Raw genomic sequence first — 12,197 nt, forward strand, 5'->3', positions numbered from 1 at the left:
TAATTTATTGACATTGTTAGGTTCATTTTTAAATTAGAACATAAGTTTAAATTTTCTCAAAATTATATATTATACTGGTACAAATTTTTATTTTGGAAAAATTATATTTGAGATTTTATGTAACGACACTCCCCCTTCAAGAAAAATTACTTTATCTTTTGAGATTTGTATAACATAATATTCCACTAAAAAAAAAGATTCCTACCTAAATTATGGGCCAAATGACACTCATCTCCTTGTGATTTATAAAAAAGATGACACAACTCTTTTGAGGTTTGTTAAATGCGTAGGATTTTTAAAAAAAGAATATTATGGCAGAGGAAGTAACAGTGGAAAATGATATGAGTTTAATTATTGAATTTATAAAAATGTCAAAGGTGAGAGTGTCATTTCTTAAAACATATGGGATACATTGTTACTTCGTAAAACTAAAAAGAAGATTAATGTAATTTAATCTTATCTATTTATTTTATGGTATATATTTATATATAACCTTAGTAACAAAAGTTTTCTCAATGATCAAGTCATTCCCAATGCCATGTGTGCTATTGTCAATTTTATTCGAGCTCTCCCATCCAAACCAGCTGCCCACATCTCTTCTCGAGTCAGATCGTAACCTCATTTAACATCAATATTCAAAGTTAATTTTGATGGGGCCACTTTCATAAATGATGGAGTTATAGATTTAGGGGGAGTGATTTAGAATGAATTTGGGGATGGTTTTAGCCTCTGAGACCTAGAAGTGTGTTCTCCCCCTTGTAGTTGTTGAAGTGGAAGAATTAGCAACAGTAAGAGTTTTGATTTTTGCACAAGAATTCAACCTTTCATATATCAATCTTGAGGGTGATTCGGAAGTAGAATTCCTTGAAAGGTGAAAGAAGAGTGTTTTTGTTTCTTTTGGACATTTATTATGGATGTGAAGATTCTTATAAATTCCTTTAATGGTGTTAGTTTATCCCACATTTGAAAGCAAGATAATTTCATAGCTCACAATCTTACTAGACATATTAGCGGTTTATTGGTGTGGATAAAGGATATTCATTTTCCATCTCAATGCTATAATCTTAGCTGGGATAACTGAATTTACTACACATGCTAGACATATTAGCAGTTTATTGGTCTTGATGAAGAATATTCCTTTATATTCCAATCCTATAATCTTAGCTAGTTTGACTAAGACTGGGTTTGGATAGCACGTTTACGTCTGCGTCTGTAAGCTTTCCGCGTTTTTTTTGTTTTGTTTTTAAAGACCTGCGCCTAGTGCACTGTTCATAGGACATGAACAGTGCACCAAGGCATATGAACAGCAAAAAAAAAAGAGTGAACAGTAATTTTTTACACATTTAAAAATTATTTTGCTACAGTGTTTTCAGTTTTCAGGAATAAGTTCTATCCAAACAGACCCTAAATTTACAATAATAAAACTTACAGGCTTCTTTTTATAAAAAAACAAAAACAAAAACAAAAACACTAACTTACAAATACACTACTTTCTCAAAAAAAAAAAAAAAAAAAACTTACAAATACACTATTATGCAAAACAATTTTTGGGGGGTAATACAGACATTTGAGATTGACAGCAATATTCGCGCTCTTAACTGTAGTACCATGACTTTGATATACGCTTCAGGTGGCACAAGAAGTATGGCTGCAACGTGTCGCATAAGCAACACACGGGAATTTCATCTCTCTACTTTGAACTCCCTCTCTATATATTCCTTTTTCCGCCACAAAAAAACTAAAAGGGTTTTAGTTTTTTATAGCACCGAAAAAAGTACAAAAAACGAAACCCTCCCATTTCAAAAAAAAAGAAGCAATGGTGGAAGAGAAAGACAGTCAGAATCCCACATCGGAATCCGAAGCGTCAGTGACAATGAAAGGGGACGAAACCCTAGCCCCAAATGCCGACGCCTCCAACGACGCCACCATAGAATCCAACGCGCAGGGTGGCACTGAGTCCACTTGCAACAACAACGGAGCCGAGACTTCGGCGCTCACTTCCTCCGACGAGAAGTCCTTGGAGTTTTCCGACGACTTGATGGATAGGGGCTCCAAGGCTCTCAAGGACAACGATTTCGACGAGGCCGCCGAGTGCTTCAGCCGTGCCCTAGAAATCAGGTTTCGCTTTTCACTTCTCTGCTTCTTATAATCTGTTTGGTTGCTGAGAAATTCTCGAGGAAAATTGAATTTTAGGTGGAAATGCATTTCTTATCAGCTATTGCTTATTTGCTTAGGTGCCTTTTGTTTCTAGGGTTTTGCTCAGTTTAGTCTGTGTGTGTGTGGTGTGTGTTTGTCATAAGCTAGAATTTTTTTCTTCCAAATATTGCTTAAGATTGTTAAAAGGAGCTTCACACAACTTGAAAACCCTGATTTTCATATGAATTTGTTTCTTCAGTTCGTTTGGAATTATAAGATTCTTCATCTATAAGCAATGGCGTCTACAGAGAATTTTTTTTCAGGGGGGTCATTAAGAAATTTCAATTAAACAAAATTTAATAAAAATAGAACTTAAATATATTTAGTTAACACTCAAACACATGAAGTTTTATAATTTCCTTCTACCAGTTTTCGTGTTTTGAAATCGTTACATGGATGTGACTATTTTATTTTGTTAAGTTTGTATAACATTTTTATTTTTATGCCATTCTTATTATCTATTTGCCATTGGTTTTGTAAATATTTTAAATTGAATGACAAAACTCAGCTCACTTGTACTGTATTAATTATTGATCCACACAACCACACTCATCCATACATAAATAATACACTAAATATCTATTTAACCAATCAAATTCTTGAACAATTACTAATTTTGCTATTTTTTTTTCTTGAATCACTAACTTTATAACAAAAATTTATTATAACATGATAACAATATACACTCATGTAACAAACCCTCTGTGTTCCTAATTATTAAATTATATAAAATTATATTATATGTATGCTATACATACACACATTCACACCAATAACATTATAACAGAAAATAATAATAACAACACACACAATCAGAATCAGACACACAAACACACACACACACACACACACATATATATAAGTCAGGGGGGTCATTTGAACCCCCTGAACTAAGTGTAACGCCACCCCTGCATCTATGCCAAATGATTTATGGGTAGAGTTGTATTTGATCTTATTTTATGAAATTAGGGTTGCCCATTATGGTGAACTTGCTCCTGAATGTGTCCGTGCATACTACAAATATGGATGTACATTGCTGTACAAGGCTCAAGATGAGGCTGATCCATTGGGTGCTGTACCCAAAAAGGAGGGTGATTCTCAACAAAACTCTACTAAAGATGGCTCTGTTAAGAATACTTTAAAGGGGGAATCATCAACAGCTTCTGTTGCAAGTAACGCTGAACAGAGTGCTAGTACGACTAATCTGGAAGGAGCAGGAGATGATGGTAAGTATTTTGCTCATTACATTTATTGATAATTTGTTTAAACTAATACCTGTTTATCAATTTTCTTTTGTTTTGGCTCATAAATGAAGCAATGCAAATGCTTCTGTGCATAAATTTTACATTTTTTTTGGCAGCAAATTCATTTGTGTGTATTGATATCCAACGCGTGATATGGCCAATGAGTTTCAGATAACTGTTACCAATAAAAAAGAGTTTCTGACAATTGTTGGCATACACAAGACGTTGTGCCCATTTCTGTCTGTTACTAGTATAGCTGCTTGCAAAGATCCTAGTCCCATCTTTTGAACTACATATATAAAGAGAAATGTCATTCAATATGAACCGTTTTGTGAAGTTATCACCATAATAATTATTACTGGTTCCTTGAACATACACCCACAAACCTGAGTAAGTTAAATTTATGTATATGTTATGTTTGGTATGTTACAAACATGATATTTATCTTTGTTGGAGAATCTTCATTTGCCATCAGTTCTTTCATTTTTGTATTGTGAACACTATGTTTTTGTCTAATTTGTTGAGTACAATGATCTAACTTCAGGTGCACTTCACAATTTACGACAAAATTTATTTGTGCATGGCTAGAATGTGTTCTATATGTGAGTTAGGCACTATGATGTGGAAATAGACAGACTCCTATGTAAGCTATTGATATAATGGTGATGCCTCAAATGTAGTGTACGTATGCACGAGCATGCACAATCTCTGATGGTTTAACATCCTCAATGCTTTTTATTTTTCCAGATTCTGGTTTAGATTAGCCAATTTAAATAGTGCATCTTCAACCTTATAGGACAACAGGCTGTGTAAATTACATATTGAATACCACTGGAATCTGTATGTGTCACAAACACATTCACATTCCTATTTACCCACAGGCATGGTTATTAAATATAAAATTACCTAAAGAGAAGTGATTAGGTGGGATTTAATTGGCTCTTAATGGATATGGATCTAAATGCACTTTGATTGTGGATGAGAATGAAATATTGGCCTCCCCAGTGTTGTAGGGATAAGACACTGAGTTTAATTATTGAATATTAATACATTAAGTTTAGGACATTCATCTTCATAGTTTGTCCCTTTTACCGTTTTCAGTTAGTGTCTACAAGATTAAGATACTCTTGTATTTTTGTCATCATAATTTGAGATTGTCCTCAGGTTAGTTTCTTACATCTCTCATTCTTTCTTTGTTCTGGTTCAGTTTCCAGTGGAAAAGACCAAGAAGACGACGATGGGGATAGTGAAGTTGAGGATCTGGCTGAAGCTGATGAGGATGAGTCTGACCTTGATTTGGCATGGAAAATGCTAGATATTGCAAGAGCAATTGTTGAAAAACAGTCAGATGACACAATAGAAAAAGTGGACATATTATCAGCACTGGCAGAAGTTGCTCTGGAAAGAGGTATGTCTTTTTTTTGTTTTTTGGTTGGATTTATTTTTATGTTTACGGAGATCATTACCCTTTTTTTTTATTTTCCCTTTTTGATTCCATAATAATCTTTGTGGTGGATTTCTATGAAAGCCTCTTATCTGTCTTAAACGTGGATTATGTCTTGGTTATGCTCCATGTAGAGGACATTGAAACTTCGCTCAGTGACTACCAGAAAGCACTATCTATCTTAGAACGGCTGGTTGAACCAGACAGTAGACAGATAGCTGAACTGTATCCTTTTCAAGTAGAATATACCTACGTATTGAGATGTCCATCTTCAGTAACTGCTCAGTTATGTTTGGAGAGAAGTTTCCAATAAATGGATGTATTTTGTGAGCTTTTGATTTAATAAGCAGTAAGGTTTATGAGTTCATTAATTGTTATGTATATCAGAAATTATTTCTTTTGTTCCCATCGAGTGCTAACCTTAACTGTAGAACTTCAGAAATTTCCGGATATGTTTGTGTCTGGAGATTGGTTCCAAACCTGAGGAGGCCACTCCTTATTGCCAGAAGGCTGTTTCAGTTTGCAAGTCTAGGGTGCAGCGACTCACAAATGAAGTAAAGAGCACTTCAGAATCAACAACTTCATCTACTGCTTCTGAGCTAGATCAGGGTGTAAACACCAACGTGTCTGAGTCTGATAATTCTGTGACAGAAAAAGGAGCAGAGATTGAAACACTCATTGGCCTCTGTGGTGAGCTAGAGAAGAAGGTAAGTTTATATTTGTGTAAGAATTTGAAAATGTGTGTATGTAACTTCATCCTGAGTACATCATCCATCCTTTGCTTTGCAGCTTGAAGATCTTCAACAGGTAGCCCTAAATCCGAAGTCGATCCTCTCCGAAATCCTGGGGATGGCAGCTCTTAAGTCAAGAGTCAGTGAAAAGAGTGCATCGCCAGCAGTGATGAGCTCCTCACAGATGGGTACTGCAAACAGCAATGGAGGTTTTGACTCCCCAACTGTTTCTACTGCGCATACAAATGGTTCTTCTGGAGTCACACATCTAGGCGTGGTAGGAAGAGGAGTCAAGCGAGTGTTGACGAGCTCAGGCTCAGCAGAATCAAGTCAAACGAAGAAACCAGCATTGGATTCATCAGAAAATAAAGGTGATGGCAAAACCTCGTGAAGTATCTGCATCCTGGTGTTCGGTGTTCTATGTTTAGGTGACTGCAAATTGTTTAACCTTTTACTCTAGATAAAAGAAGTATCTGCATCCTGGTGTTCGGTGTTCTATGTTTAGGTGACTGCAAATTGTTTAACCTTTTACTCTAGATAAAATGTTTCCATTCGCCGGTTAAAATATTGTTGTCTTTCAGCCCCCAAACTGCATTGGTCATGGTTGGCTGTGCGGTATAATGGTACTATGCTTTTTTGTAAGGTAGGATTCCTATTTGACCTTCCTTTGTAATATGGTGTCAAGAACATTAATCTTCTCATGATCTAGAAGTTTGGGCAATTTAGGATCTGTTTGGCATTATTGTTTTAACACATTTTAAATAACCCACCCATAGTTATGACTCATGAGTCATGATGTGTGATCAGAGGGTTATTTTGATTCTGGTGTTAGTCACGTGCCTTATCTTCACTAGAAAGCCTCCGAAGTAGTCTTGTCAACATCCTTTGATTGATTTTGACATCCCATAATTTTAGGTGGATTATTTGCTAAATGTGAGACAAACTGATATATGTTAGTTTATTTTCAAATAAATTAGTTTTGTTGCTTATTTGACAAAAGATGAGACAAAAAGCATAAAGGCTATATACTTTTTTTTGCCGAATTTACACTTCATTTCAATTGAGTTAGTAGTTTTAGAATTTTATTGTGTAATTGTGATAGGTAAAACATGAGGGTGGATCTTATAGGTGGGGAACTAACAAATCGTAATGCCATGTTAGTTGAGTCTCTTTACCTAGTAACTTTTAGCTTTAGGATATATGGTAATTTGTGGTGCATATTCAGAAATTACCTTTATCATAAAGCTTGGCATTATGGTAAGTAGTATTTTTTTAGGGATTTTGTTAATGTGTGCCCTATGGGCACACAATAATTATTCATTTTTGAAAAAGTATTGACAATTTTTTCAATTTTCGAGAAAATTTTACTATAAATGGATGGCTTAATGTTAACTAGACTTTTTTTTTTTTTTTTTTTAGTGCATGCACATTGTCAATGTGGGATTTCTTGATGCCATAGGGAAGGGGGTAGGTATGATGTGAAACATGGCATCCAAAGCAGGCCAATATCACGACTCATGACTCATGAGCTACAGCCCAACAACTAATCAATTATATCCAAGGGGTGATAGTACGTGTAGCCAATCCCATTAAAGATAAGATTCGACGTCAGTCGCCACGACGATCTTGCCATGACATGATGGTGATTGGCAGGCCGGCTTCCATATTGAATAAACAAAGGGAGAGAGAGAAAGAGATTCCCTATGGCTAGTTGGTTCGCCATTGGCAAAAGGGGTCCCTTGTGAATCCCACATACCTAAAAGATTGAAGAGTTGAAGATCAAACTAACTCAACCATTGGTGTAGGCGATGGATAATGTGCCAGCCCCTTTACTGACATTTGACAACAGATAAGGTTGCAAACAATTACAAAGCCGTCTTTGATGAGATATTCATATTGTTGTCTCATTGAAACAATCTAGTTTAAGTATGACAAAATGGTATGAAGCGCTTCGGAGAAGATAGTAGGTGTATTTCTATGCAAATCAATGTCTTCAATAGTTGGCTGTTGCGCAGCTTGCGCTTGGTTTTGGAATTAGAGACAAAAAGATACAGAGGGCGGTGATGTCAAGGTGGTAGAGAGATGTTATATAACTCAAAATTGAATAAGGTGAAGCACCATACACCTTAAACTTAGCTCAAAGAAAGTATGTGTTTTCAGGTGGAGTGCAAGCAGTGTGGCAAAAGCTCCTGGGGAGGTTGTGGGAAGCACCTGAAAACCCTGTATGCCAGCATTGATGAGGGAAAGCACTGCATGTGCCGCTCCTGGCCTGGAGTTGCCATGCCCTCCAAGGAGACAACTAGCCAGCAACCATCGCAAGTTTCTGGTTCAACTTCAACTACCCAGGTATTATAACTGCAAATTTATGACATATATCTTAACTACAAATTGGCTAAATCTAATTAATCTATTAAATTTGTTAGGGTTTTTTTAGTCCAAGCAAATTACTTGACAATCAAGAGATTAATTATAGTATAATAGTGGTGTTAGAGCATTCATATCCGGTGCTCTAAATTAGAGTTTTTGTTATTATAAAAGGTATTGTAGATAAATGAGGGGGAAAAACACGCTACATCTATTATCTAATTTGTACAAAATTAGGCGAAACTAATTTACCTTGTGTGCGCAATTGGTCTCTCAAGTTTGAAGCAAGCACAATTAATCCTTTAAGTTTTAAAACTGAGTTGTATTGGTCCTTTTACTAACTGTTGTTAACGGTGTTACTTACGTGGCTAACAGAATAATGACTTGGCATTTTTTTAAATGATGTGGCATGTTTTTAATAAAAAATTAAAAAAAATAATTTCCATGAAATTGAAAACTGGATTAAAAACAAATTTGGTATTTCCATTCCACCATCTCGAAAAGCCAATTTCTCTTCTTCTTTCCTGCCCTTTTCCTCCAAACCCTAACTCTTTCTCTTTATGCACTGTAAATTTCACGAACCAATAATCCATATCTAAAATTCTGTATACAACGAAGCCTTTTGCACTTTGAAGCTAAATTAGCTTTGATCTTGATCGATCAGTGATCGTATCTCTCTCTCTCTCTTTGAATTTGATCGGATTTTGTAGATTTTTGAGTGTGTGTGATAGAGAGATGGCGAATTTGCAGCAGAAGATCGACTACGTGTTCAAGGTGGTGTTGATCGGAGACTTGGCGGTTGGGAAATCGCAGTTGCTAGCTCGGTTTGCGAGGAATGAGTTCAGTTTAGACTCCAAAGCCACCTCGGTGTTGAGTTTCGTGGCTTGGTTTTGTTCCGTGGAGATTGGCGGTGCTATGGTGGTGGGTTTGGTATGGGTATTTTGCGTGGTGGGTCTATGGTGGTTTGTGGTGGTGCTGGTTTACTGGGTCTATGATTTTTTTTTTTTGGCGGTGGGTTTACTAGTGGTGGTGGTGTGCAGTGTAGCGGTGGTGGAGTGGGGTTGCTGGGGTTTCCTTTTTTGCTTTGATTTTTTGTTGCGGGTATTGTGGCTGATTTGTGGGTAGCCGATGGTGGTTGCTTTTGATTTGTGGCTGATTTTTTGTTGTGGAGTGTGTGGGTTTGATGGTGGTGGGGATGGATTCACTGTGGTGGAGGTGGCTATGGTTTTTGGTCGAATTTGGGGTCTATAGGTCGGATTTGGGTGGTTTGGATCAGATTTGGTGGCATTCGGGTGGCTGAGTGTGGTTGAGTTTTGGTAGAAGGTGTTGACTGTTGATAGGAATTTAAAATATCAGATTTGTTTTTAATCCAGTCAATATGATTTTCCAATTTCATCTAACGTGAAAACTATTTTTTTATTTAATTTTTAATTAAAAACATGCCACACCATTTTAAAAAATGCCAAGTCATTGTTCCGTTAGCCACGTAAGTAACACCATTAACAGTAGTTAGTAAAAGGACCAGTACAACTCAGTTTTAAAACTTAAGGGACTAATTGTGCTCGCTTCAAACTTGAGGGACCAATTGCGCACACAGGTTAAACTTTAGGAACCAATAGTGTAGTTTCGCCTACAAAATTATGTAAAAGCAAGACTATTGTAGCTAGTCTAAATTTTTTTACTCTTTCTTTATTCACCTCCCTTTCTCTCTTTTTGATGAACCACCTCCCTTTCTCATATTTCTCATTGATGTGTCGTACAAGGAGGTTGAGAACATTGCACGTGGCGGTGGAATTGGGAAGAACTGGAAGCAATTGTTATTTAGGCATAGATGATTAGGGTTTAGATCAAAGGGAGAAGTTGTTCTGTTTGGGTGCATATACCAATGTTGCCCACCTTTGTACTTTTTGTTAGGTTTTGCATTGATGGTTGTGTGATGGATTGCAGGTTTGTGTAGAGGGTTTGGGTGTGTGATAGGTTATCAATGGAAAATTGAGATGGTTACCAATGAAAATGATGAGCTAAGGTTTGGGTTTACTCAATCTAAGTGAAGGAAAAAAAAATTACCACCAAGACACAACGGTGATGAGATTAGTGGTGGGCGGAGTAAGGTAGCTTTGTCTATGAGAGGCTTAAGTCTAATGAGAGAGAGAGAGAGAGAGAGAGAGAGGATGTGAGGTTAGGATGAAAGGATGGGGAGAGAGAAGGGGGTGAGATGCTAGTAAGGATCATCGGCAGAGGTGAAGAGAAGAGGCTTAGGTTTTGCTTTGGCTATGGTAGAGAGAGAGAGAGAGAGAGAGAGAGAGAGAGCAAACAAAATAAGATTAAAAAAAATTATTTTAATATAATGCATTGCAAAATAAAGAATGTGATGGAGAAAATATTGTTAAATTGGTTAAATAAAATAGAAAAAATATGGTCATAATAGAAAAAATTTGATGAACCAAATATGAATGTTTAGAATACATATGCTATGTTATGCCCTAAGGTAAGTGTTATGAAAATTCATTAATGTTATGACATATCACCAGTAGCCATAGGCAAATCTGAGCTATTTTGTAGGAAATTTGTTTTGCTTCCGCTATTACCTGTTTTTAGTTTCTTTTCCTTCCAACAAAGACTTCTTTATCAAAAAAAAAAAAAAATGGCGAAACTACACTATTGATCCCTGAAGTTTACCCTATGTGCGCAATTGGTCCCTTAAGTTTGAAGGGAGCACAATTAGTCCCTTAAGTTTTAAAGCTGAGTTGTATTGGTCCTTTTACTAACTGCTGTTAACGGTATTACTTATGTGGCTAACAGAACAATGACTTGGTATTTTTCTAAATGATTTGGCATGTTTTTAATTAAAAAAAATTACAAACTAAATTTACATGTGTGAAAGTAAATTAAAAAAATTAGTTTCTATCTGTTGAACACATTAAACCCGTACACATGTTATTTGTTGTTTTCATATTAAACTATTACACTTATTCAAAAAAACACATTTTGAACACATGTATTACACTTCATATTAGTTTAATATGTTCAAACTACACTTCATATTAATGTGTTCAGTTTGAACAATGACTTGGCATAGTAATTGATGGTATCGTACATTCAGTAAACATTTATTGGAGAATAAGGAAAATTTTATGCATACTTTAAAGGGCATCATAAGTACGCAATTACATTAAAATTCAGCTATTCCTTCCATCTAAAATTTGGACCCAAAAAAAATAAGATACAAAATATTATTTTAATATAATACATTCCAAATAAAGAATGTGATGGACAGTGTAATGTTAAATTAGTTAAGTAACATAGAAAAAAAATTTGACGGATTAAATAGAAACTTTTTGATTAACTAGATATGAATGTTTAAACATATTTTTTTAGTAAACAGTAATATATATTAGAACATAAACAAAAATAGTAATATTAGTGTTTTAAACTGGATTTATAATACATTATTTAATTAGAGTACAACGACAAAAAGGTTTAACCTTTGTAGTTGTAGACTGGGGTTAAACCTTGTTTAAAACATTAATATTATTATTTTTGTGTGTGTTCTAATAAGTATTATTGTTTACTTAAAAAAAAAATGTTTAGAATAGATATGATACGAATATTTTATACCCAAAAGTAAGTGCTATGAAAATTCATTAATATTATGATATATCAGCAGTAGCCAGGGGCAAATGAGAGCATAAACAGGGCATATTCTATCTTTATTTTTTTCTTTTTTGTTGAGAAACAAGGCATATTCTATGATTCTATCTAGTAATTGATGCTTTCCTCAGCAACCAAAAAAACTATTAATTAATGTTATCATACATTCGTTAAATATTTATTAGAAAGTAAATATTAGCTGCTACTAAAGTATGACAACATGATACTCACTTCTCTTATCTATATAATAAAAATTAAAGATCAGAAAAAATCAAATTAGAATCTAAAATGAATTTTAATTGGAGTCCAATTGTGCGTCATGTGTCCCATTTAATTTTTAATTTTTGTACCAAGTCAATTATATATATATATATATATATATATATATATATATATATATATATATATATATATATATATATAGCCAAAACTCAAAGAAAATCAAATTAGAATCTAAATTGAATTTCAATTAGAGTCCAATTATGTGCCATGTGTCTTATTTAATTTTTAATTTTTGAACCAAGTGAATTATTGAGCATAAAAATTGAAAAGTTCAAATTCAATTAA

The 12,197-nt window shown here is 34.7% G+C and overlaps 1 protein-coding gene across 2 annotated transcripts; it reads left to right on the forward strand.

Moving 5' to 3' along the window:
* The first annotated feature begins 1,743 nt into the window (after positions 1-1,743).
* Positions 1,744-6,366, forward strand: LOC142624577 (uncharacterized). 2 transcript variants are annotated; one of them, XM_075798189.1, is made up of 7 exons: positions 1,744-2,118; positions 3,166-3,422; positions 4,648-4,848; positions 5,019-5,109; positions 5,324-5,591; positions 5,674-6,043; positions 6,121-6,317. In XM_075798189.1, exons 1-6 carry the CDS (start codon positions 1,817-1,819, stop codon positions 6,004-6,006), a joined length of 1,452 nt encoding a protein of 483 aa, XP_075654304.1. In that variant the 5' UTR covers positions 1,744-1,816; the 3' UTR covers positions 6,007-6,043; positions 6,121-6,317. The 2 variants fall into 2 exon arrangements, with proteins under 2 accessions (XP_075654304.1, XP_075654303.1); XM_075798188.1 differs by having other exon boundaries at positions 5,674-6,366.
* Positions 6,367-12,197: the final 5,831 nt, after the last annotated feature.

The sequence above is a fragment of the Castanea sativa genome, chromosome 2, assembly GCF_040712315.1.
Source record: "Castanea sativa cultivar Marrone di Chiusa Pesio chromosome 2, ASM4071231v1".
Classification (NCBI taxonomy): domain Eukaryota; kingdom Viridiplantae; phylum Streptophyta; class Magnoliopsida; order Fagales; family Fagaceae; genus Castanea; species Castanea sativa.